Below are 25437 nucleotides of genomic sequence, written 5' to 3'. Positions count from 1 at the left end.
CAACAAAGCTACACATCCTTCTGCACCACTTCTGACCTCATTCACTGTCACGGCGCATCAGACCAAGCACCTCCTAGCCTCTGTGACGTTCTTCATAGCCTTGATAGCCTCCATGACCTCCGTCATACAACATGTTCAACTAAAAATGAGGACACTTCAGGTTTGGAACCTGACTCTTTTCAACCCTCTGTCCAATCAACCAACCAAACTCCTCAGAATCACACCAAAACTCGCCACCCAATTCATTTGGTGGGATACACAAACCAACCTTTTCATCGGCAGGCCTTTCAGACACCTCCAGCTTACAATTCAAGTCACTACAGACACCAGCCCCACCTTCAGATAGACGCCCCATGATCACATGCAGAATAACAACTTCACATCAACTATCTCAAATTGCTTGCCATTATCAAGGCTTTCTGTGCTGATTATGGGACGAAGCATACAAGTCACCACAGACAACACCATGGTTCGATTCTATATCAACAAACAAGGAGGCACCCGTTACTTCTCCCTCCTTTACCTTGCCATTCAAGTTTGGGAATGGTGCTACAAATGCCAATCCAGTAGCCATCCACATTTCTACATAAGATAACGACTTAGCAGACACTCTGAGCGGGCTCCGTACTCAAACACAAATTGACTCTCAACAACTAAGTGTTCTTCCATCTCTGCAGACTTTGGGGGTCACCCTCTCATAGATGTATTTCCCACCTCACACAATGCCAAATGCATTCACTACTATTCCAGAGCAGGAATTGGCACCAGATCCCTAGGCAATGACTTCATGATGACCTGGTCTTTCACTCTCCTTTATCTCTTTTCCCCTGTATGTCTTCTGCAAACCATCATCAAGATTCGACAAGACCAGTCGAGTGCCATCCTCATAGCCCCTCGGTGACCCAGACAACCATGGTTCACCACCCTTGTCAACCCACCTTTCCTCCGGTTTCATCCTCAGAAGGTTACTCTCTATACGGATGTCTCCTTCTTGCCTAAAGTTGTCTCCAATTTTCACATCAAACAACCTATAGTTTTACCTACCTTCTTTCCATCGCCATCTAATGAACCCCAGTCTTCTTTACATTCCCTTGATGTTTGTCAGGCTGTGGCATTCTACGTCTCCAGGACCTCTTCCTTTTGCAAATCTGAAAGACTCTTTGTCACTCCCCATCGACCCAAAAAGATCCCCTATTTCATCACAAACTGTTTCCCTCTGGATCATGATGACAATATGGCTTGCTTACAACTTTGGTCACAAGCCTTTACCGCCCTCTCTTCTCAGCACATTCCACCAGAGCTGTTGCTGCTTCCACAGCCTTCTTGAAAGGTGTTGGCGTTCCACATATTTGCAAAGCTGTGACATGGTCTACTTCATCTATGTTTGCTATTCACTACTGTCTTGGTGTCAGAGTCAGGGCAGATGCAGCTTTTGGCAGAGCCATTTTGTCATCAGTACTTTCATGACATCCCTCCTCCGGTAAATCAGCTTGCTAATCACCCTATAGTGTGCATTCACAGAGACCATGAAGAAGAGAGGTTGTTTAACTGTAACTGGTTCTTCAAGTGTTCATCTGTGAATTCACACTTCCCCTCTGTCCATCACATCTGTCTCCTTTTTGTGCAGTGGCAGACTGTTCTTAGGAACAGAGGCAATTGCCAGGACGAGTGGACCATGTGTACTGGGGGGGCAGATCTGGCAAATGCATGCTAATTTTTTTAATGTACCATTTATTCAGAGGGTCTAAATTTGTTGGGACTACATCTTGGATCTAGCCCAGTCTTTAAGCGTGTTTCTGGAATAAAATGTGAGATACCAAGTCATCTGCAGTAATTTCGTCTGTGCTGCACACTTTCTCTTACAAAATCATGTAAAGATGTTTGCTGAGTTTTGACTTGCTGAAGAAATATTATATTCTCAATAGAACATTAGTGTCTCCAAACAATGTAAAATTATAACTTGACATTGTGCGATTAATTGTGGTTATTGTGTTTTCTAGGTATAGCATATTTGAATGGGATGTGTAGTGAAAAACGAAAATGTATCATTGCAGAAGACAATGGCCTGAATCTTGCATTTACTATTGCCCATGAGATGGGTCATAAGTAAGTAAATGAAACAACCAATGTTTAAATTTATGTTAGAGTATGGTAATCTGAGAGTAAATTTTAAGTAAATACACACATAAGAAATTTCATATTCATGCATAAATACTTTCTCAAAAGAACTGTTTTTTCCATAGTATGTTCAGTTTAGTTTAGTTGTAATCATAATGAATACTATTCATTAGTTTTTAATTATGTAAAAACAGTTGATTGGTTATAGATAAAATATCCTCATCCTTTTAAGAAAACGATGATGTATAAATCAGTGAATAATGTAATACAGTACCTAGTAGAAACATCTCAAGTTAAATTAGCAAATGAATAGCAACGAAATGAAATTGAGATGTTTGTCAGTAAAACTGAGACAAAAATAGAAAAAAAGAGGAATGTTTAATATAGATGCATCTAATGTCTAGACTATGGGGCAAGAATCAGAACCTTTTGGACCACATGGGAATTAGCAAACGTGGACATGTCAGGATAAAGAAATAAACAAGCCACATTGCCCACTTGTTTCTCCATGAAACTATCTTAGTCTGAGTTTATCAGAGTACCTGTTATCTCTAGTTCTGACTTTTTGTATGCAAACATAAATTCAGTGCTCAGTCCAATTATACGTTCCAGGTAAACTAAATCAGTTGAATCAGTGGGACTTAGCTGCCTAAATCTTACCGTATATTTCTGCTGGTGCAGTGATAGTGGAATATCTCTCAATGGTTAAGAAGTTAATGTAGGAACAGCTGGTGTGCAATAGGAAATCTCTGGATAATTCTTTACCAAGGAGTATGGAGCCAAGGGTAGGGAGTTTAATTCTCCACTGAATCTCCTAGGAGAAGAGCCAGTTTGTGGATAAGCTACATGGTCCAAGCACCCCAGGAAGAAAGGACTGCTTCTGAGCACTTTATACCTAGAAAACCCTGAAAAGGGTCACAAAGATGCAGTTGTTATACTAACTTCTTAACTTGAAGCAGTTCACTTTTGAAAATTATGCCACTTACATTGCACCAAAGGGCATAAATAGTAGGATTCTGGCCAATATATATCATTCAATTGTTCTATTTTGCTTTGGATTAGCAGTTTGAGTTGGATTGCAGCCATAAACACATTTCTGCTCCTCCACTGGAATTCCTTTATACCTCCCTTCAAGATATGCCATGGTCATCTGCCCAAATCTAAGTTCTGTGAACACTCTGTGGATCTGAGGAAAAGTCAGTGACTCAAAGTAACTTGGTTTTGCAGGATTCAACTGAAGTTGGGGGTACCAGATGGAAAAACAGGACCCAACAATAACAGCCCTGTCCTGACTTGCATCACAGTCGAGAATCCAGTTTCTAAGGTCCCGGGGGGCTAGACTGAAGAATTTTTCCAGTGGGAGGTTATGGGCTTTTAGTTTTTGGTAGCACTGTTGTGCCCATCCACCAAACTGTAGTTGTTCTAGCCAGCAGCATTTTGTCAAGGAGAGGTCCTTTAGGTCGTTCAGTCTGTGCCAATATCTAAAATAGGTCAGGTCAGCTTTAGTGGCAATTGAGGGAAGGCCTAACTCAGTTCTGAGATGAGCTGAGGAAATTCCTGGAGGGAGCCCCAGTATCAGCCTCATAAATTTATTGTGCAAAATTTCCAATTTTGTCTTAGCTGCTTCTCCCTATAATTCTGCCCCATAAAGTATTTGTGGTAAGATTTTGACAGCGAACACCTTGAGTGCAGGATTTATCAGTTGGCCACCTCTACTATAAAAAAATCTTTTTAGTTGCCCTATCGATCTGAAGCTCAATAATATAGTCCTATTTAGATGTTGTTTCCAAGAGAGTTTCTCACAAAAATGGATGCCCAAATATTGAAAGGACTGTACCTGTTCAATGACATGCCCATCTAATGACCAATTATGTTTAGGAGCTCTCTTCCCATAGACCATGGCCTTTGTCTTAGTGTAGTTGATTGTTAGCTGTTCCTCTTTAAAGTGCTGCCCAAATTTAGATAGCATTCTCTTAAGGCCAATTTTGTTCAGGGATAGCAAAACCAGGTCATTGGCATAAAGCAGCATTGAAATCTTCCTACAGCCAATGGTTGGGAAGAAAAAAGAGGGGAAAACCATTTGTGGGATCAATTGAAAAGAAAGGGGGCTAAAATGCACCCTTGTTTCACCCCACGGCTAATACAAATCTGCTGTGATAGAGCTCTTTGTAGACCAATTTGTACCTGCATTGTATTTTCTATGTGTCATTGCTATATAAGCCACAGGAGTCTCCTATCAATGTTTGTTTTAGCCAGTTTACACCATAGTCAGTCTCTGTCTGTCAGGTCAAAGGCTGAGGAAAAATCAACGAAGGTGGCATAAAAATATTTGTAAGGAAGTTTGGTGTATTTGCTTATTACATGATGTAGGCCAAAGGCTTGACCTATTGTACTCCTGCCTTTCCTGAAGCCTGCCTGTTCTTCAAAGATGATTGAGTGTTTGCTGTCCCAATCTAGAAGCCTATTCAAGAGATATCTAGCATAAAGCTTGGAGGCCACATTAAGAAGACTGATAGGTCTAAAGTTGCTAGGGTCTAGGGGGTCACTTTTCTTAAAAATTGGCACCACAATACTGTTCTTCAGCATGGCCTCTGTGAATGCACATAAAAGGATTAAATCAGCGCCTGCGCTGGACCTCTCGGAATCTTCTGAAGCTTTTAATAGAAAAGTAACAACATTTTAGGTTGCCTGTAATGTGCATGCTCCGCCGGCCAAAGCCTCAGTTCCATTTTTCTGCCGAGCGGTTTGGAACCTCTCACTTTGAGCTTGTATTCTACTGTTTTTTTGACTGATTTTTATGGCATCTCGAACTTGGAATTTCCCCTGACTACTTTGCCTGCTATTGCCACGACCTTGGACTGTTCACTGTTATCGCCTATTGTGTTTTCTCCACTAACTTGGTTGCCTTGGAATTTCCCGCCTCTTCACCTCACCGCACAACATTTAAAGTATGAAGAGTCCTTTCTATACCAGCATATGTCCCGCTCCAGACCCTTTAGCCAGTGCGTGGTTTGTTCTAGGAAGCTTCCTTTTCATGACGGGCATGATCGCTGTTTAGGGGAGTCCCACCAAACCCAATCCTGTAAACATTGCAAGGGTTTTACTAAAGCTGCTTTAAAAGTTAGACAGCAGAGACTTAAATATCACCTCTGGGATACCACTCTCTCTCTTCATCTAAGCCGTCAGAAATGGAAATCGCTTCCCCCTCTGCAACCCCTCGATCTGAGACTTGAAATGGCTCACCTCAGTGTTCCCTCAGCAAAACCTCTGATAAACCTCTGAAAAAATCCATTGCTATGAAGAAATCGGCATCTTCGGCATTGAATCAACCACAGCTTCAAGCCCATTAAATAAACAAAAACGAAGGCTCCAGTTAAAGCCAAGGACCATCATACACAGTCGCCTCCAGTCTCTGCATCGCTCCCTCCTCCTTGAAGATTCCTCTCAAGACCGAGAGTCCTTTTCTGAGGCAGCAACTTCACTCCCTCCTAGACAGGCTGAGCCATTACCACCTGAAAGCGTCTCCTCTCCGACGCCAAGCCAGCTTGCACGTACTACTGCAGGATTGGCTTCTGCCCCTCACAGCCCTGGTCAACCGGGCGGGCATCTTTGGCTCCACCAGTATCTTCCGTTGCTTCGAGACCGAACTCTCTGCTTCAAAAGCAACCGGTCAAGACCAAACATATTTCTCCTGATCGGCATCGATCTCCTCAATGTGAAGTAGTGGTACTTCCTCGGTCATCTCGACACTACATAGAGACAGATTGGACGACTCTGACCATTACGAGTCGAGGTGTAAGAAGCATCGGTGTCAACACGGAGGAAACTACCTTTCTTCTGACACCTCCTCGACGTCGAGCGAGAGGCATAGAAGAAGGAAGAGGGTGACATATCTATACGCTTCTTCCACCTCTTCTTCTCCCCACAGACATTGACGTCGAAAGCAAGTTGACAAGAGAAAGGACGTCTCCAGGGATGGAAGAAAGTGTCCAGCTGACTCAGCTCCTCCATTTTCGGTGTTGACTGTCGGGCAATCTTCTCAGCAGACTGCTTCTTCTTCCCATGACGCTGAGAAATATCCACACAGGAGACTCCATCATATTTTGACCTCAGATCAAGATGACGTTTTTTCATCTGGCTCCTCTGCTCCTGAGAACGATGTCCCTCAAGAGCCATCAGTGAAAGATTTACCAGAGGGAGAGGTAGTTGAATCGGATGTTGCTGACAACCATGCTTCCTCTCCCTCTGAGGACTTTTCATCATATGCCCAAATGCTTTCAAAACTTGCAAAAACCCTCCAAATTGACATTGACCAACCTGTTCCACCTATAGAGGACCTCATATTCGGGGACATAAACCAAGGAAGATCTCCACCACTTAGCCTAACATTTTTACCAGATTTAATGGAAATTATTAAGGACACTTGGAACCAACCATCCACTTCAGCCCCTATGTCGAGACACACAGAGAATTTGTACCGCATCCATGGGGATGACACAAATTTTCTTCTCAAACATCCTATCCCCAACTCTCTCATAGTTGAAACTAGCTGTTCAAAACCAACTGGAAAATCCCATGTAACTCCAATAAACAAGGAAGGCAGAAAATTAGAGGTACTCGGGAGGAAAATTTATTCATTTATCTCATTCCTCCTTCGTGTCACAAACTACCAGACAGCCTTGGGGGCTTACCAAAAACAGCTTGGGCTACGAATTTTACCAATGCTTAAATTGGTTTCTGAGGACATAAGGCAAGGTTTGCTAAATACATATGAAGAAGCCCAAACTGTATCAAAACACCAGAGGTTATCTACCAGACATGCAACTAAAGCTGCATCCAAAGTCCTTATGTCAGCTGTCACTCTACACAGACACGCATGGCTCAGGGCAGCTAACATAATGGAAGATGTTAAGACACGGGTAGAAAATTTACCTTTCGACACCAAGGGCCTCTTCAATGAGAAAACCAATGGAAATTTGGAAGAGCTGCACAAAATGAAGAAAACAGCCAAGTCTTATTCCATCCAACCTCAACTTCTTTGCATGTGTTTGCAGGTGAAGAAGAGCACAGTATCTGGATAGTATGGCAACAATTTTACTTTCAATTTAACATTATATCTCCACGCATTCATCTGTTTTTATTTCTCTTTTTTCACACCAGCAAAAGTCTTCAATAGACACTCACAGTACATTTGTTCTTTGATGTATTCATGTTTAGTACTCATCTCCCCACTGTCACCCCATGTCCAATTATATGAGCTTTGGGAAAGTCCACAGACTAAATCATCTATGGCTAAAATAATCTGAGAACTACTAGTTGCAGAATCAGAAACTAAGAATAAGCTAAACTATCAAAGAGAGGAAACAGGGAATGAATGATCCAAACCACAACTTAGAAGGTGATCCTTTCCCCTCCCTCCTTTTCTGCCCTTTTTTGGACCTCAGTTCATCTTAGGTCAAAAGAAGAAAAATTCTCCCCTTAGTGGTAGAGTACTGGCTTTGGGTTAGTTCCTATGGACCATAATCCATTCCAGAAGATGGGAGTAACTTGCAATGGTCGTAAGTTGAAGCACCATTTCCCATTGAAATGCATTGGAACGTGACTAATCCATTGCAGCAAAAAAAAGCTACAGTGGGGTCTCGACTTACGAATGACCCGACTTGCGAACAATTCGAGTTACGAACCTGCCCTATAGGGAAAGTAAGGACTCTACATGCGAACTTCCCTCGAGTTACGAACAGGGAAAAAAGTCCCCCTCCCTCCCCTTAGAGGCTTCTGGAGGGGGGAAAAGGGTCAGAAACTTAAAAATAAATACTGTACTGTTAAATAAAGTCACTTACCAGGCCTTGGTAGCCCTCAAACCACAGGAAAAAGAGCAGGAAAGAGCTAAAAGCCGACACCCAGAAAGAGCCTGGCAGCCATTTTGTGGTTTTCCCCGCTCCTCTCCCCGCCTAACAGCTGATCGGCTGGCTCTGAGCAGGCTTCCGGAGGCTTGCTCAGCACCTAAAAAGCCTGCCTGAGTGCCTTTGTGCTGAAAAAATCAGCACAACATGCTTTAAAACATTATTTAAAATTGGCTTCGTTTTTTAAAAAAAGAGTTCTAAAGTGCTGCCTTTAGTGTTCCCTGCCTTCCCTGAACCTAAGGGGGAAAAAGAAAGAAAATATCCCCCTCTAGTGGCAGAAGGCAGAATAGCAGCTTCCCATTAGTTTCTATGGACAGAAAAGAGCAGATACGGATTAAATGGTTTTCAATGCATTCCTATGGGAAATGCAGATTCGACTTAAGAACTTTTCGACTTGAGAACCACCTTCCAATACGGATTAAGTTCTTAAGTCGAGACCCCACTGTACAAAGAAGCAGCCTCGTTGCCACCTACAGTTAGAAATTTGAATTTCCCGCCTTTCCCCCCTGCCTTTTTGTGTTCGTAACTGGAAGCTCCGGCTGCAGGTCGAAGCAAAATTTTGCGGCTGGAGCTGGTCATAATCAAAATGGTTGTAAGTAGGGACGGTTGTAGGTTGAGGCACCACTGTATAAATATTGGTGGTTGACTCAAGGAATTCAAGGAAGGATTATTTGTTGATTGATTGATTGATTGATTGTATTTGTACCCTGCCTATCTGGTCAAACGACCACTCTAGGTGGCTGCTAACATATAAACCCTTTATAAAATATAACAAATTTTTACAATCAGTAGAGACGTTTTTCAGGATGAAAAAAAAGAAAGAAAAGGAAAAAGGAAAAAAAAGAAAAGATATAAAAGGACCAAGTATAATGAAGAAGAAAATATATTACTACAGCAACTTAGCCATTCAGGAACATAGCCAAATCTAAAGGAAAACCTATATTATGCATTTGGTTCTTTAGGAGAGCATAATCCTGTCTAGAATTGTAAACATAGAGCAGAGGCAGTTTTCTTTTGGAATTACAGAAAGTAGGGCTGTGGGGTCATCATATGGATAGTTTCTCTGTAAATCTTCAGTTAAGAATATAGTCCTCTCCAGTCAGCCACAAATATTCCCGCATTTTGTTCTGACAAATGACACAATGAGATACAAGACAACTGGGATTCAGTATTGTTTCTGCTTTCATTGACCTTTGAACATATATTTTAAAGTCTGTGCTAGTTTCAGTCTTGCCTGTTTAGCAACTAAGTTGCTTTTTAAAAAATGTGATTCTGGCTCTTCCGTTCTTCTTTCTGTTAGATTTAGCTGCTATGTTTGCACAATTCGATTAGAAACCAATACGTCTTCTGAAGTTGCAGGCTTCAGAGGATTTCTATGGTTTTATACCTGTATGAGTACACAGTGCAAGGTTACAAAGGTCTACTCAGAAACAGATCTCGCTGAGTTTAACATATGAGTGTAGGGGTGATTACCCAATTAATACTGTATTTTTCTGAATTTTGTGATAGGGTAACTAAAATTATGTTGTGCAATTATGCAAAAGGTGTAACTTTTAGTAGTGAATTGTCACAAGTTAATAACTCTCTGTAGGCATTATCTGTCACAGGCTGAATTGTATGACACAGTATGCAGCAAATCATACCTACAGAGTTTCTTAACTTATAGCAACTTGCTGCTGAAGGTTACATCTTTTGTTTAATCGTGGAACAGGATTTCAGCCAATGAATTATTATGAATTATTTTCATCTTGCGAGGCATCGGTCTTGCAAAAACAAAAAACAAAAAAAAAGTCTTGCGAAGCATGGCCATAGAAGAAGCCGTCTTGCGAGTCACCAACATGATCATAAAAAAAACCATTTGTCTTGTGGGTTTTTCACCCTGCGAGGTGTTCGTTTTGCGAGGCACCACTGTACATGACATTATATACATAGCTTGTGCATAAATCTCTTAGAGCAACATAGACATTCAAAGAAGTAAAGACCACCAGACTCACTACTGTGTGGCAAAATGCTGTTCCTGCTCTTCTGCTTATATAGTAAGAGCAGCCTATCACTATAGACAAGGCAGCTGAACATGGTTAATTAGCACTATCTAAACTTGTTCCAGCTGCATGCCATCACTCATCCATTCACTCTTACAGGCATGGCTTTGCATTTGTCATCCATTTTACATTCCCTCTACAATATTAAATTTAGTTCATTGTTCACTTATTAGGAACAAATCCTGACGGTACCTGTAGAACATGACGAGGAATCAACTGTTTCTCAGTTGAGAAGGCAGCATCTTCTCAATTGTGGCCATCTCCAGCTTCCAAACAATTAGCCTCTTTTTTTCTGATCTTCTTTTGAGATGTTACACAAACACCCAACCACATAGCTGGATGCCACATCCATGTGGGCCATCCAATGGCATTTTTTCTACGCTTCCCACACACAGGACACTTCTTTTTATCTGCCTTTCTGATATATACTCAGACTTACTCTGTGTCTCAGCTATGTGGTATGTGTGTAAGAGAAAGTGTTACATCAAAGTCTTAGTAAGATTAAAGCAGAGATGTCTCACTCCCAGCCTCTATCTGCATAGAGAGACTCACTGGTGGAAACTTTTATTTCACCCACATTGGGTGATATTGGTGGCCTACAAAAGAGTAAGTACCTGAGGAGGGGAGTATAGCTCCACATCACATCCATGCACCCACACAATGCAGAGGCTTCCATTTCCCCACACTGTGCACATTTTTTTAGGAGAACATACATCCCCTGCCTTAATGGCACAGGTAATTTTAGAAGTCACATGTTCTCTTGTGTCTTAGTCCCATGGCTGTTTAAAGCCCAGCAATGTAGATAGCTTTAGAGAACAGTGCATTTGCTTCTCCCAGTACTCTACCACTGAAGCAACTACTTTACTCCACTTCATTGTAAGGCTGACCCTAATGGGTGGAAGTTGTCTATACTGGCAGAAGGTGGAAACTCTCAAAATAGGTTCTGTCCTGTCGTGGCTCCAAGGCAAGATCTGTCTTCCCACCCCAGGGATGAAGACATAGAGATAGTGGAGGAATTGGGTGAGTCTGGTCACTCCTTTAAACATTTGAACCACTCACTCTCTTGAGAACTTTTCATGTTAGGCTAAAGCTTGTGTCCACTTAGTTCATTTTTGAGGTAAGTATCATGCTTACTAATTCCTAGTTCTCTCTATTTTGTCCTTTAAAAAAGATATAAATAACATAAATAAGTTTGATTCCAATTTTAAATCCCTATTTCAGTCTGCTTTTTTGTTGTATTTCTTTTTGTAGTTACAGAAACCAAAGATTTACTGTTCACACATTTTGTAATAAAGATTAGCTAAAACTGTCTCCATATCCACTGGAAACCATTCTGGAGGGATATCTACATTTCCAGACTACTATCATTAGACTTGGACCTTACGACTGATAACACAAGATTCATTTGCAGTATTAGCCATTCTACATTAAATAATATGCAATGCAAGAGTAAATGAGGGATTGATCTTGAAATTTATGCCATGGAATCTTTGCAAGGAAACAGAACTTTTAGCAGGAGTCTGTTGCAAACAAATAAAACACATACTTCTTAAATATTTTTGCTGATTATTTTATTTTGGGAATAAAACCAAAATCTGCGGTTATTGGATAACAGTTGTCTGATTAAATTGTGTACATCTCAAATATCCTCTGAAGTTTAAGCAGATTGAGTAGAATTGTTGTCAAAAAGCTTGTAAGGTTTCTTTAATGAAGGCAAGAATATATCATATCTTGAATATGAACCCACTAAATTTACACAAATACATAAAATGTATTTCTCCCTCCATAAAATTTATTGCTTTGCAAGCAATAGAATACTTTGAGTGGTTAAAACTGATTGTCAGGAATGAAGATGATATATTAGACATAAACATATGACTAAATATGGCTTTATTTTCAGACTGTAATCAATAAATAAGTATATGCAATTTGTCACCTTAAACATATCTTGCAGTTTGTAGGAGAGGAGAGGAAAATATTTACTTTCTATGATCACTTCCAAAAATATTCTTAACCCTTGTTTTTATCTTTAAATTGAGATCTCTTTCCAATTCGTTCATATTTGTAGCATGGGAATAAATCATGACAATGACCACCCATCCTGTGCAGATGGTCTCCATATCATGTCTGGAGAATGGATCAAAGGGCAGAATCTTGGAGATGTTTCATGGTCTCGGTGCAGCAGAGAAGATTTGGAAAGATTTCTCAGGTAATTCATTCAACAAGTGGAATGGCTTAAATATCAACCTTTTCATGTATTCACTTTTTTTCCATGAAGAGTATAAATTTCATATATGCCATGTTTTCAACATCTTGTAGCAGTTTCTGTATCAGATTTAAAAGGAACTCTTCCTGAAAGTTACCAGAGATTCTCCGGAACTGTATCAGCAACTAGTACTGATCAGGACAGAAGCAGCAGTTTCTGAAGTGCATCTGCTCAGCTTTCTATGCTGTTGAAAATGTTTTGCAAAGTAGCAGTTAATTTTAATAGGAAATTTTAAATCCAGAAATACACAAAACAAGTTTGATTGGGTCTCAGTCATATGGTCACCTTTGATGAGTCTCCAGTGTAGTCTAGCCACTTTCTTGCCTAGTAAAAGATTCGGATTTCTGACTCTTTCATCAGTTCTACAGTATTGCTCAGAACAAAGGATGAGGCAAAGAGTTTCCCAGCTAGGTAAAATAGGGGAGAGGAGAGGGTAACTTTATTTGGAAAGACCTCAACTAGCTACACATTTTAGAAAACACAATATGCAATTTTATAACAAAAATCCTCAAGTACAAAAGTAAGGAAAATCAATGTAGTCTGAGAAGATAAAAAAATTATCAGTTAACACATGTCAAAATCTATGAGTCTTGTTTTTTTCCTTTGTTATTGTTGTTCTGCTGATGTGCTATCAAATGTCTTTTGACTTGTCGTGGCCCAATGAATTAATGACTTCCTACTCTTGATAGCCCTGATCAGGCCTTGAAGACCAAAGGCCACGACTTCCTTTATTCAGTCAATTCATCCCATCTTATGTCCTCCTCTTTTCCTACTCCTCTTTTCTTACTGCCTTTCATTTTTGTCAACATTATTGCCTTTTCTGGTGAGTCTTGCCAGGCTTTATGCTGCATTTATGTGCATGCAATTTATGCCTCACCAGGTGTACAAAAAAAGGACTAGTAAATGCCTGAGAAAACACTATTGAAGTAGCTGGCTTCTGGTCAAAACTAGTCTAATCATGTATTTTCTGTATATTTTTTCAATATACTGTTTGTATCTTGTCTTATTCTTATCAGAAATATATTTCCTGTTAATATTTCAGCATCCCTAGTGTAGGTTTAAATTTCCCTTTGATTACTTGGATCTTTTGAGCAGCAGTCCCCAACCCGCAGGCGCGACATGCTCACCGCGTGAACATGACACACCCACTGCACGTGTGGGGGAGGTGGAGATCCGTATCTGTGGCCCAGTTCTGGCAAGCCCAGGGACCAGGGGTTGACAACCCCTGTTGTAGAGATCTCTTTTTTGCCCCATTTTAGTTGTACTCTTCTATTTCTTTGCAAAGATTATTGTAATTGTATTCGCAAAGGCTTTCACAGCCGGGATCTAATGGTTGTTGTGGGTTTTTCGGGCTCTTTGGCTGTGTTCTGAAGGTTGTTCTTCCTAACATTTCGCCAGTCTCTGTGGCCGGCATCTTCAGAGGACCACAACCATTATTGTAATTGTTTTATTTATCTCAGCATGCAAACCACTGAACTGTTGCATTTAGGATTCTGATCCTATTTTTGTTACACTTTTGCTTTTCCTGTGTCCTTCACAATTTTAAGAATTGCATCAGTACATCCAGGTTTTTCTTACGAGATGAATAGTCTTTTTGTACTCTTCACTACTAATGCCTGGTTTAGTTCTTCTGGTTCATTGAGTTTAGTAATGAAAATCTGCTCTCTGCATGGTCTTGGAATTCTTCGGGAATATTATTTAAATTATATTTTGGCAGTATGATTACTATCAGCTTTATTCTAGTGTTTGATATAAAGAGTTCATGGTCTGTACCTCAGTCTGCTTTTGTTTTTGTAGATAGAGCTCATCTACTTTCTGCTTACAATTATACAGTCTATTTGCTTTCTATTTTGGTCCTTTTGTGATGTCCATATGTACAATAATGTTAGGTTGCCTGGAGTATGTTTCTGCGATAAAAAAAATTGTTGACTTCGTAGAATCCTATGAGTTGCTCTCCTGCTTCCTTTCTAAGTTCTGCCAAATTCTCTAACAATGTCTGGTTCTACTTTAATTCCCATTACTTCATTTCAGTCACTTGTGATTATCAGCACATTCTGTTTTGGTGTATGCTCAAGTTCTTCCTGTTTAAAGTTAGGTTTAGTGCTAATGTCATTATCTATGAAAGATCCTCTGCCACTCACTTTCCAATATGGCTGCTGCCCAGTAGCTGCTCTTCAAGAATTTATCTGCCCCTTTCACCATTAGAACTATTAGTTCTTTTCTCTTAATACAACCATTAATTCTTGAAGAGAATGGACGCAGCTTAGTCTGGTATCTCAACTTCAACCTTTGTACTTTGGATGATCCTGCTAGTTGTCTAGATTTCTTGAGGCTGTTTCTGTACATGCTATAAATCAAATATAAGCCTTTTCTCTTAAATGCAACATTTTAAAACAGAGAGCCGGTTGTTTAACTCTATCCAATGGCCAAACTACATACAACATAATTTTGAGTATTATGTTGTCTACTTCAGTTTGCTGAGGGTTCCCGATGGATTATTTGTATAGACCAAATAATAGCCCAAATAATACACTATTTTAGAATCCACACAGTTGCCTTCTATTTTTTATTTTTATTTCTACTTTTATATGTAAGCATGTGAATCTCGAGTATAAATTAAGACCACTGCATAAGATCATGGACAGTTAAAATGTTTCCCTCCATTCCTTTCTTTCCTGATATTTGATACACTCATACCCAATATAAATATATATATATATTTGAAGAAATAAAGTTTGGATGGGACAGAGAAAAATGCTGATAAGCATCAACAGTTTCCTTATCCGAACATAAACTGGAGGGATTAAGATGAAAAATTACTGATACAAAGCAAAATGTATCTTGGTCCTAGTGCAGAAAATTGTGCACTTCTACAGGAATGGTCTTTAATTAAGACCTCAGCTTTGGAGTACTACCAGATATATGCAGCAAACTCGTAAGCTTTTCAGAGGCAGTATTGTGTGTGGGTATGTGTTTTAAATATCCAACCAACATTCATTGTTCCTTTTATATTAAAAATGTTACATACACTTGGCAACACAAAACAGCTAGTCAGCAATGTTAGTAACATCATTTTGCTCTGAAACAGATTTTGAAGAATCGAAAGGTGCTTGTTCAAAACAAAAATGTGAGAAATTGAAAAGGCACCGCAAGTGCATTCAGAACTTGTTTTAAGAATGTTAGAAGGCAGGTCACGACTCTAGGGTAGCATTGGAGATCTACACAGCCCTACATGACTGAACAGTCTGGATCCAGCGATCACATCTGCACATATATTTTCTAGTATTTGGGTTGGTTCCAAGACTGCATGCAGTCAAATAGGAACTCAGTGCAAGTGTGCATCTGGATGAATTACATATCTTTCATATGAAAATTTCTTTCATCCGATTTTGTGTTTCTGTTTCCTCCCAGCGGCATTTCTCTGCCCTGTCCACTTTATGTTTAACAGTTTTAAACTACCTCTTAGTCATGTAGAGCAAAGCTTTATTCTTAATTTCCTTAAACAAAAGCAACATTATATTTTAAGTACTTACCTTCAAAAATATATAGCATATGTAGGTTTTATGTCCATACAAAAACCAGCTGTTATTACTATGTACTCTCTTGCAACCCCCTGTGTATTGGCAGGTCAAAGGCCAGTAGCTGCTTGCTACAGACAAATCCCCAAAGCCTCAATTCCGTGATTATTCCTTCAAAACTGCCAGGGATGACATATACTGCAGACGAACAGTGTCAGATTCTCTTTGGACCAACAGCTTCTTTCTGCCAAGAAATGCAGGTAAAAATAATGGGCTACCTTTCTGATATCATGATAAACCCCCTTCCCTCCTTTTGTTCATTCAATAGTGGAATACAGAGTTAATGAAATATGGGATGATTGTATAGTATTTGCTTCATTAGCTGCCCAAGCTATCCCAAATTGTTTCCTTTTTAAATTTCAGGGGGGGTTTTTTGTTTGTTTTTTGTGTAAAAAGGTCAAGTTTTCCCTTTTCAGTGTAAAAAGGTCAAGTTTTCCCTGTCAAGAACATTCTTGTTCAGGCTATAATAGATGTGATCCTACTCTTCCTTCTCCTACCCTTTTCAGAAAGCAAAGCTGCTAATCTGAACTGGAATTTCTGTTGCTGTGGAAGAATTTCAGGTTTCAGAATAAGGTCTAGGGTGTAATTATGGGAAAATATATTAAAACTTTATCCAAAGTTTCAGGTGACGGGGTTTGAGGATCTAATGGTAATTTTAACTACACATGGACAACATTCCCTATGATTTTCTAAAGTGCTGCATGGGAGCCCCACCTCATCCTCACAGAGTTCTGGCTGTGACCGGAAGCAAATAAGTGGCCCCGATCCAGTGCTGTGAGGCCACGTAGCTTGGAGGGAACATTGTACATGGATGGTAGAGAAGTAGTATCTGAACGTCTTTAGCACTTAGGTAAAGGTAAAGGTTCCCCTTGACATTTAGTCCAGTTGTATCCAACTCTAGGGTGCAATGCTCATCCCCATCTCCAAGCCGTAAAGCCAGCGTTTGTCCGAAGACAGGTTCTGTGGTCACGTGGCCAGCGCGACTAGACATGAAACGCTGTTACCTTCCCACTATGGTGGTACCTATTTATCTACTCACACTTACATGCTTTCGAACTGCTAGGATGGCAGAAGCTGGGACAAGGGACAGGAGCTCACTCTGTCGCGTGGATTCGATCTTACGACTGGTCGTCTTCTGACCTTGCAGCACAGAGACTTCTGCAGTTTAACCCGCAGCACCACCACATCCCAGGCACTTACCTCTGCCTATTTATGGGGGGGAAAGGAAGTCATATCTATAGATACTGTATTCAGCTGACTGGCTGGCTGGGTGCTCCTGAATACTTCTTTCTGTTCCACAAGGAATCATTTAATGTGTCAGATAGTGTGGTAAATGTGTTTTGTGAAAAAGAAGAAGAAGAATGGATCTGTTTTTCACAGTGGACTTACCTTCAGATGAGTTTTCTTAATTGGATTATACAATGTCCAAAGAATACCATTAATAACTGTGACTGATGAGAAGATAGAGGCACCTTGCAGATCCAGTGTCACCTGCTTATAATAATCAAAAGTAGTTGTGGCATATTAGAAGAACCTCTCATTTTGTTTGCAAGCTGATGAGGCATGGTTCAATGGCATTGATGATTATCATGATCTGCAGGGATTGTGCATTGTGTCCTGAAAATAAAGAGTATTAATTTGTATATGAATAGTATTGATGATATATTTGGGTATGTTTTTGAGGATGAAAGAGTTTGTTTTAGAAAGAAATATTCTGAATTTGATATCCATGTGGTGTGGTGGTTAAAGCATTTGATTGAGACTTGAATGATCCAGGTTATAGCGCCCACATGCAACTCTTTTGGTAACCTTGTATAGATTATTTTCCTGAAGTCTGATCTACTTCACAAGATTGTTATGAGAATAAAGTGAGAAGAACTATCAGTTCACTTAGAACTTCAAAACTGGAAGGGACCCTATGGATCATTGAGTCCAGCCCCTGTCAAGGAGGCACAGTGGGGAATCAAGCTTCCAACCTCTAGCTCAAACCAATTTGACCTTAGAACAGTGGTTCCCATCTTGTTTAACCCAGATATTCTTGGACTACAGTTCCCAAAAGTCTTCAACTTTAGCCTGTGCTGGTCAGGGTTTCTGGATGTTACAGTCCAAGAACTCCTGGGTTACCCAAGGTGGGGAACCACTGACTTAGAAAAAAAAAGTTAGGATAGCAAAGTGATTTTTAAAAAACATTATAACAGCTTCTTTCTCTTTTTCATTTTTAATGGAAGTGTAAATATTGAAAGATATGAGATGATGTTAGCTATATAAAGAAACGAAACCTGACTTTAAAAATAAAGATTATAGTGCATAGTAATAATTCTCCCCAATAGAAGCCTCTGAATACTTCAGCACCTTGCATTAAAGACTTCCCAACATAACAAGTACTGTTGCAAAATATTTTCAGCAACCAACAAACTTTAACACAAGAGGGTCTTCAGTAGTAGGTTATGTGCCCATGAGAAGACATTTACTGAGTTACTGTTTGTAACAGAGTACTCCCATATCTGTCTGCACAGAATTAAGTCTACTGGGTTCAGTAGGACGTATTTCCACCAAAATATGGTGGAAGGTTGCAGCTAGATCATTTTGCTGCAGTCAGTAGAGAATGATGTCTCTCTTGGTTTCAACGGGGAAAAGGGAAAAGGTTACATCCAGGGAAGTGGGAAAACTTTAAAATTGTTAGATTTCCATGTGTATGGCTCTTTGTGGAGATGTGGCCATGTTAGCCTTTTGCAACTAAAACAGTAAAGAGCCTGGTTGTACCTTAACTAATTTTATTTTGCATAAACTTTAGTGACTTCTTCAGGTACACGAAGTGTTGATTCGGTTGGCTGACTAAAGTTTGCCAAACCATATTTGTTAGTCTTCAACAGTCTTCCTCCAACTGCGTGCTTCTCTAAACATTTTGCACGAAAGCTGTCATGCAAGGCTGCACCTATGAAAACTGTCCAGTAAATTTCTAATCAATTAGGTAATTAGCCTAACTGTTTTACAATTTTATTAGAAATAGCTTAGCTCATTTCTGAACCAACCACGTGTGAGACATGCAAAGTTTGCCCATCTCTACAACTCCTCCACCAATAATTATCAATGTATAAATATATACTGTAGATATATAGGTTTTAAATAATGATTTGTAGATAGCTTGTCTTATAAATTCTATATCGATAAGTACTATAAAATACAAGTTCTAATTTTTGATATATTTTTAATGTGGACTACACTTTACCATACGTACCACATAAAAATTAATTATTTCCTTGACAACGCATGTGGATCTACAGCAATGGTTCCCAAACAATATGTTCTTGGATTGCAATTCCCAGAAGCCTTCACCACCAGCTGGGAGTTTCAGTCGAAAAACATGTTGGTTTCCCAAGGATGGGGTCCATACATGTGCATGAAACTTTGATCTGTAATGTTCACATGATAAGAGGGGAAAGGCTTTACTCGTTAGCTAAGCGTTGTTTTTAGGTAAAACTTAGTTCCCATTATATGTAGTCTGTTTTGAAACTAGCAGTCACCTTAAGAAATTGTTTAAGAATGTATATTTGCTTTTCTGTTACTAGTTTCTGTTACATCTATATCTTTCCAGCACGTTATTTGCACTGGATTATGGTGTAAGGTGGAAGGGGAGAAGGAGTGTAAAACTAAACTGGATCCCCCAATGGATGGCACGGATTGTGACACCGGAAAGGTATTCTGTTATACCATAAATAAGTGAAATTTGTGTATCATTTGGTTTTGGGTTTGCTGTTTTTAAAGTGATCTTAATTCTGTCCTTAAATAAAATCTTATGTTTTGTTTAATCTGTAATTTTTGTAACACACCCAATAACATGATTTAAATATTGTAATCCTAATTAATATGCAGGTTCAAATTACCTATTGGTCAAGGAAACTCACAGGGTGGGGGAATTGCAGTGGTAAACCACTCTGTAAGTATCTCAATTACCTTGAAAACCCTATTAGGTTTTTAAAAGATGGTTCCAACTTGACAGCACATAATACACCGTTAATGTATAGGTTTGGATATCTGTCTGCAATAGAGAGTTGTCCCTTAATTGGAAAGGTTTAAGCCTGTGATAGAAATGCATAAGACAAGAATTTCATAATCACATCTTCATTAGACTATAATAAATGGGTTGTTCTTTTTCTGTTCTTACAGTTTATTCCCCTGTCTTTTTATGACCTAATTTCTAGTATTTTGCATGACAATGTTAGTATATTTTATAATAGAATAAAAATGCTGATTTATCGTCATGCTGCAGGATAAAGCTGGCACCTCATTATCTCATTCCCTTGTGAAGCACATCCAGTAGTGGAAACTGAGACCCTTATTTCCAGCAAGAAAAAGCAACTTAGCAAAAGAATTTAACTGAGTGAAATCCAAAACAGTTAAAATCAATAGGATTTTTCTGGGTCACCTAAATCTATTAAGAAAAAGAGATATCCTATTCATGGTTTATTGTTGTTAGTTAGTTCATTTCTTTTTAGTCACAAAACCTGACCCAGAGTGTCTGTCTAATGGATTTTGCACTTGTATGGTTTTTAATATGAAGATGTTTAAAAACTTAGGTTAACAGTTGGTTCTCAAGTGCTTGTTAAGGATCCACATTATTCCTTCTGAATTATTGCCCTAGTTTGTTAAAAATCATTGCCCTAGTTTATTAAAACAAGAGCACAAAAATAACCCTTTTTAAAAGGAATATTTGTACGTCTTGCCCATACTTTGTGTGCTCTTTTACTATGTGCAATCATAAAGTAGTGAGGAAGACAGTGTGGAAAATCCAGATAGGCACATAACTCTAAATGGAAGCAAGTGAAAGCAGGGTGTCTGTTTTAGCTGTGTGCCAAGCTTGATCTGTTGAGATGGCTAAATCCCCACAATTTAGTTAATATAGCTCCACTTCATAATTTTCATGGGCAGTATGGTTGCTGCCACATCCCCCAATTCTGTGGCAGAGCTTTCAAAAGTTTCTCATAAAATGTGAAAATTGTTGCCCAAATAGACTATTGTAGCAAAAAAATTGTGTCTTTAGAAGGTTCGGCCAACAGGAAGGGGCAGTGTTCCTGTACACCAGAAATTCTGAACCTTGTTTTGGCCACAGTCATAAACACAATATGAAAGAAATATAGGCCAAATCAGGATTGTATAAGTCACATAATGAGCCATATAAGGTGATGTGTGAAGAATTGTTTCCAGTCTATTTCCTCCTTCAAACGTGCCATGGCCCCCTTTTGAGAATGACTGCTGTAGAGAGTGCTTGCTGTAAAGCACAGTGGGGTTATTGCTTCACATAGCTGGTTTTGAGTATTGTGACAGGGGACGCAAACAGCAAAAAAGTTGTTACTGTTTTGTTCCTATGAAGAAATGCTTATGGGCATTTCTGCCTCAGGTGGCAAAATATCCAGATGGAACCATTTACTGTTCCAGCCTCATACAATAACATGCCTTGGGCTGGCTCTGTCACATGTGGTAAGGCCAGTTCAGAATTTAGCTGCAGTACTCAGTTGTTGTTTAGTTGTTAAGTCATGTCCGACTCTTGGTGACCTCATAACGGGCCCTCCTGTCCTCCACTGCCTCCTGGAGTTTGGTCAAATTCATGTTGGTAGCTTTGATGACACTGTCCAACCATCTCGTCCTCTGTCATCCCCTTCTCCTCTTGCCTTCACACTTTCCCAACATCAGGGGCTTTTCCAGGGAGTCTTCTCTTCTCATGAGATGGCCAAGATATTGGAGCCTCAGCTTCAGGATCTGTCCTTCCAATGAGCACTCAGGGTTGATTTCCTTCAGAATTGATAGGTTTGTTCTCCTTGCAGTCCAGGGGACTCTCAAGAGTCTCCTGCAGCACCACAATTCAAAATCATCAATTCTTCGGCGGTCAGCCTTCTTTATGGTCCAACTCTCACTTCCATACAACACTACTGGAAAAACCACAACTATGGCTGTGAGGTCCTTTGTCGGCAAGGTGGTGTCTCAGCTTTTTAAGATGCTGTCTAGGTTTGTCATTGCTTTCCTCCGAAGAGCAGGCATCTTTTAATTTAATGACTGCTGTCACCATCTGCAGTGATCACGGAGCCCAAGAAAGTAAAAACTGTCACCTTATACAGCAGTACACAGTAGAGTGCCCCAAATGTTTTCCAACAGCAGTCAAATTGTCCACATAAGGTATTGTGTGGACACTTTTTTTGATTAGCATAACAAAGTTAGATTAGAGAAAGTGGTCAGAGCACAGGAAAAATGAAGCGTATTTTGGGATTACAGTTTGCAGAATCCCCTAGGCAGTATTGGCAAAGGGCATATCAGGTCAGGGGGTCTGAGAGTTGCATATTATGTTATATGTTGACTGCTCTGTAACACCCCTGTGTAATGCCCTGAATTTATGCTAGATGTGGAACATAGTGGAGGATGCAAAAGAGTGTCCAGATGATGCTATTGGCTTTTGTAGTGGCAGTGGCAGCAACAACAACAGCAACAATGAAACTCTCACAATGAAGCTGTGCTACAGCAACTGCCGATGGGGAGATTCACATTCAGCAAACTTTTGGAGTATAGTGGTATCTTGCTATACGACAACCCCGCTGTACGACAAAACCGCGTGACGCTGGCTTTGCGATTGCTATAGCGATTCGCAAAACAGTAGTTCCTATGGGGAAATTCTGCTTGACGACAATTTGGTCCGTGCTTCGTGGACTGTTTATTCACAAGACGATCTTTACAGCTGGTTGTCGGGTTCCTAAAATGGCTGCCCTGTGTTTTCCGGACCCATGCTTCGCAGGGCAGCCATTTTAACAGCTGATAGACGCTCGGAAAATGGCTTCCCTGTGGGCGATCTTCGCTGGACGACGAGGTAGTTTCCCCATTAGAACGCATTAAATGGGTTTCAGTGCATTCCAATGGGGAAAGGCTTTTCGCTTAACAGCAATTTTCCTGGAATGGATTATCATCATCATGCGGGGCACCACTGTATTTCTTTTCTCCCTGGAAAATTTCTCCTTTTCTCCCTGGAGAAATTTGGGGAAATTTCCCTCCCAATTTTTCTGCCTACCAATTGTGTACAAAATTTTGAAAGGCCATCGACATTAAAACACAACCAAAAAGAAAGCAAAAGAGAAGATAAAAGTATTGTGACAACTTTAAGATTGCATTCTACTTTTCCAGACTCACTTCTTCAGGTTGCATCAGAAGGTATGGGATTGCCATCCATGATGGACTCTTCTCCAGCTCTTTTATTCTTGTATATTTAATATCATTTTATTTATCCAGATAGTAGATTTCAAGTTAAAAAAAAGTATGAGATGTGTATTGTAGTCCAACCTTTGCAGTTTGTAAATTTAGTCTCAAGCCATATTTATCCCTAATTTATACTGTCTGTTCATCAGTACCACTGGTACAGAGGCTGTTGTAGGGCCAATATGGATTATACAGACTTAACTAATCATGTGCTGTCAAGGTGATTCTGACTTATAGCAACATCTCCCAAGGTTTTCTAGGTAAAAAGTCCTTACAAGTGGTTTTCCAATACCTTTTGGTGAAACTCTGGGACCATGCTGCTTGCTCAAGCCTACATAGTCTGTCTCTTCTTCTTGGGGAGGGAGAAGACAGTGGGGATTTTACCTTCTGAGTTTGACTCTGGAACCACTTGCTCCAACCAACTAAGCTATAAAGCCAACTGCAGTCTGTTTAGCAAGAGCCACTCTTTGCAGCTTTGAAAACAAACCAGCAAAGACACTCTTTTTGTATTTGGTTTCATCCCTAAGTGGTGTGCTTGTCATGTAAAAGGTGGTATCAGTCTGTATGGATTCATGCTCAATACAAGTTCAGATTGTTATTTGTTATAGCCCATTCTTAAGGAAGAAACTCATTTAACCATATGGAACAATAGATTGTTTGGAATGTGCCTCATATATTTTAATCTAAAACCTGACTTTTACAATAGTGGTGTAAGGCTGGAGAATGTACCAGTAAAACATCTTTCATTGGACACATGGAGTCAGAATGGAGTACATGGAGCACCTGTAGCAGAACCTGCAACACTGGAATCAGCAGTCGACAGCGTAGATGCTCTGGGTAAAAAGGATAAACCTTATAATACTTAACATTTGTATAGTGTGTTCAAATATCCTCAGTGATGCGTAGAGTTAATCTGTAAGGTAAGCCAGTAATATTATTTAATAATTGTTCATATTGTGGATGGGCAGACAAAAGTTGACAGAGTGGTTTTCCCAAAATTTCTTTGTGGGTTCAGGTATTGGGGGGGCATTTCCTGGTTCATAGTTCATTTTCTTAGCTATCGCAGTGGTGTCGAACTGTGGCCCTCCAGATGTTCTTGGACTTCAACTCCCAGAAGCCTTCACCACCACCTCTGCTGGCCAGGATTTCTGGGAGTTGAAGGCCAAGAACATCTGGAGGGCCACAGTTCGACACCACTGTGCTACACATTGGCTGAAAGCTGGTTGTTTTGCATAATAAATTGTACTAGAGCAGGCCCATTGAATCAGTGGAGATTTAGTGAATCAGCCACCATTAAGTTTCTTGAGTCAAATGGACCTCCTCTACTCTATGCAAAGCAACAGGATTTCAGCCAGTATAGCATGGAGGAAGTTCCACATATTATACAAGCTACATCTTAGTAAATTCCTTACATTTGATTGTGCACGAATTATCTGTACAGGAAATCTGGATACATGATAATACAATATAATATTATACCAGCATGGTCTTAAAAGTGTAATTTTTATAGTTGTGTTGTAGTGCATGAAGCAATGGGCTAGAATTCAGGAGATGTGGGTTCAAACTCCACTTGGCCATGGAAACTCACTGTGGGCTAGCAGTGCTGAAACTGTTCCTTAACTATCTCACTTACCTTGAAAATCCTGTTAGGGGCACTGTAAATCTGTGTATCTTCATGGCATATAAGACCCTCAGCCACACAGCTCAGCAAACTTCAGACAACTCATCTCCAAAAGTTACGGTGCTAGTGTTACACCATGTAGCCTCACAAAAGGATTTGGTATGCTTAACTGAAGATATTTGCCTGTTTAATAAAGATAGGTATCATTGTGGTGAAAGGGCTCACCTGGCAAGAGAAAAATACTGCTCTTGGACTCTTAGCTCTATCCTGAATCAAGCCAAATCTAATCTGCCTATTACCTCTCATAATATATTTCCACCTGAACTTCCAAGACCTGATCATCTCAAAGTTTAACAAACAGAAAGAAATCAGAAGTGGACTTTCCCATTATATACAGTATAATAAGATACCTGTAGTTTGCCTCTTTAAATCCAGCATGGAACTACTGTAACAGGATGAAAATATTTACTAATATAGCTCAGCTGGATCCATCAATTGCAAGCAGAGTGCAAGTAGCAGTACAAACATGCAATCTATATTGTCTACCTACCTGTGCAGTGAAAAACTGCTGTGGATACCACCCTTGACCTAACTCTGCAAATATGTATACAACAAATCAGCAAAACTTGCAATAGTGCAATGACACCATTGGATTCAGGCTTGTCTGTATTCA

At 39.8% G+C, this 25437-nt stretch overlaps 1 protein-coding gene and 1 long non-coding RNA gene across 5 annotated transcripts in view; one reads left to right on the top strand and one right to left on the bottom strand.

The window, feature by feature from the left end:
• ADAMTS19 (ADAM metallopeptidase with thrombospondin type 1 motif 19) overlaps positions 1-25437 on the top strand; it is a 217564-nt gene that overhangs the window by 117570 nt on the left and 74557 nt on the right. For all 3 annotated transcript variants that reach the window (XM_020797556.3, XM_020797558.3, XM_020797555.3), the window contains exons 8-12: positions 2001-2106; positions 12132-12272; positions 15957-16107; positions 19503-19604; positions 23850-23980. In XM_020797556.3, the coding sequence (XP_020653215.3) occupies positions 2001-2106; positions 12132-12272; positions 15957-16107; positions 19503-19604; positions 23850-23980 (631 nt within the window). The remainder of the gene's footprint in view (positions 1-2000; positions 2107-12131; positions 12273-15956; positions 16108-19502; positions 19605-23849; positions 23981-25437) is intronic.
• Positions 9460-19506, bottom strand: LOC140704897 (uncharacterized). 2 transcript variants are annotated; one of them, XR_012084382.2, is made up of 5 exons: positions 19146-19506; positions 17297-17524; positions 15863-16091; positions 12615-12736; positions 9460-12513 (listed from the first exon to the last, which is right to left on the bottom strand). It is a non-coding gene; the product is annotated as an uncharacterized LOC140704897 (long non-coding RNA). The 2 variants fall into 2 exon arrangements; XR_012084381.2 differs by having other exon boundaries at positions 9460-12736.

Source organism: Pogona vitticeps, chromosome 2 (assembly GCF_051106095.1).
Source record: "Pogona vitticeps strain Pit_001003342236 chromosome 2, PviZW2.1, whole genome shotgun sequence".
NCBI classification, from domain to species: Eukaryota; Metazoa; Chordata; class Lepidosauria; order Squamata; family Agamidae; genus Pogona; species Pogona vitticeps.
Note: the sequence above shows the minus strand (reverse complement) of the source record. Positions and strands in the feature narration are given on the sequence as shown.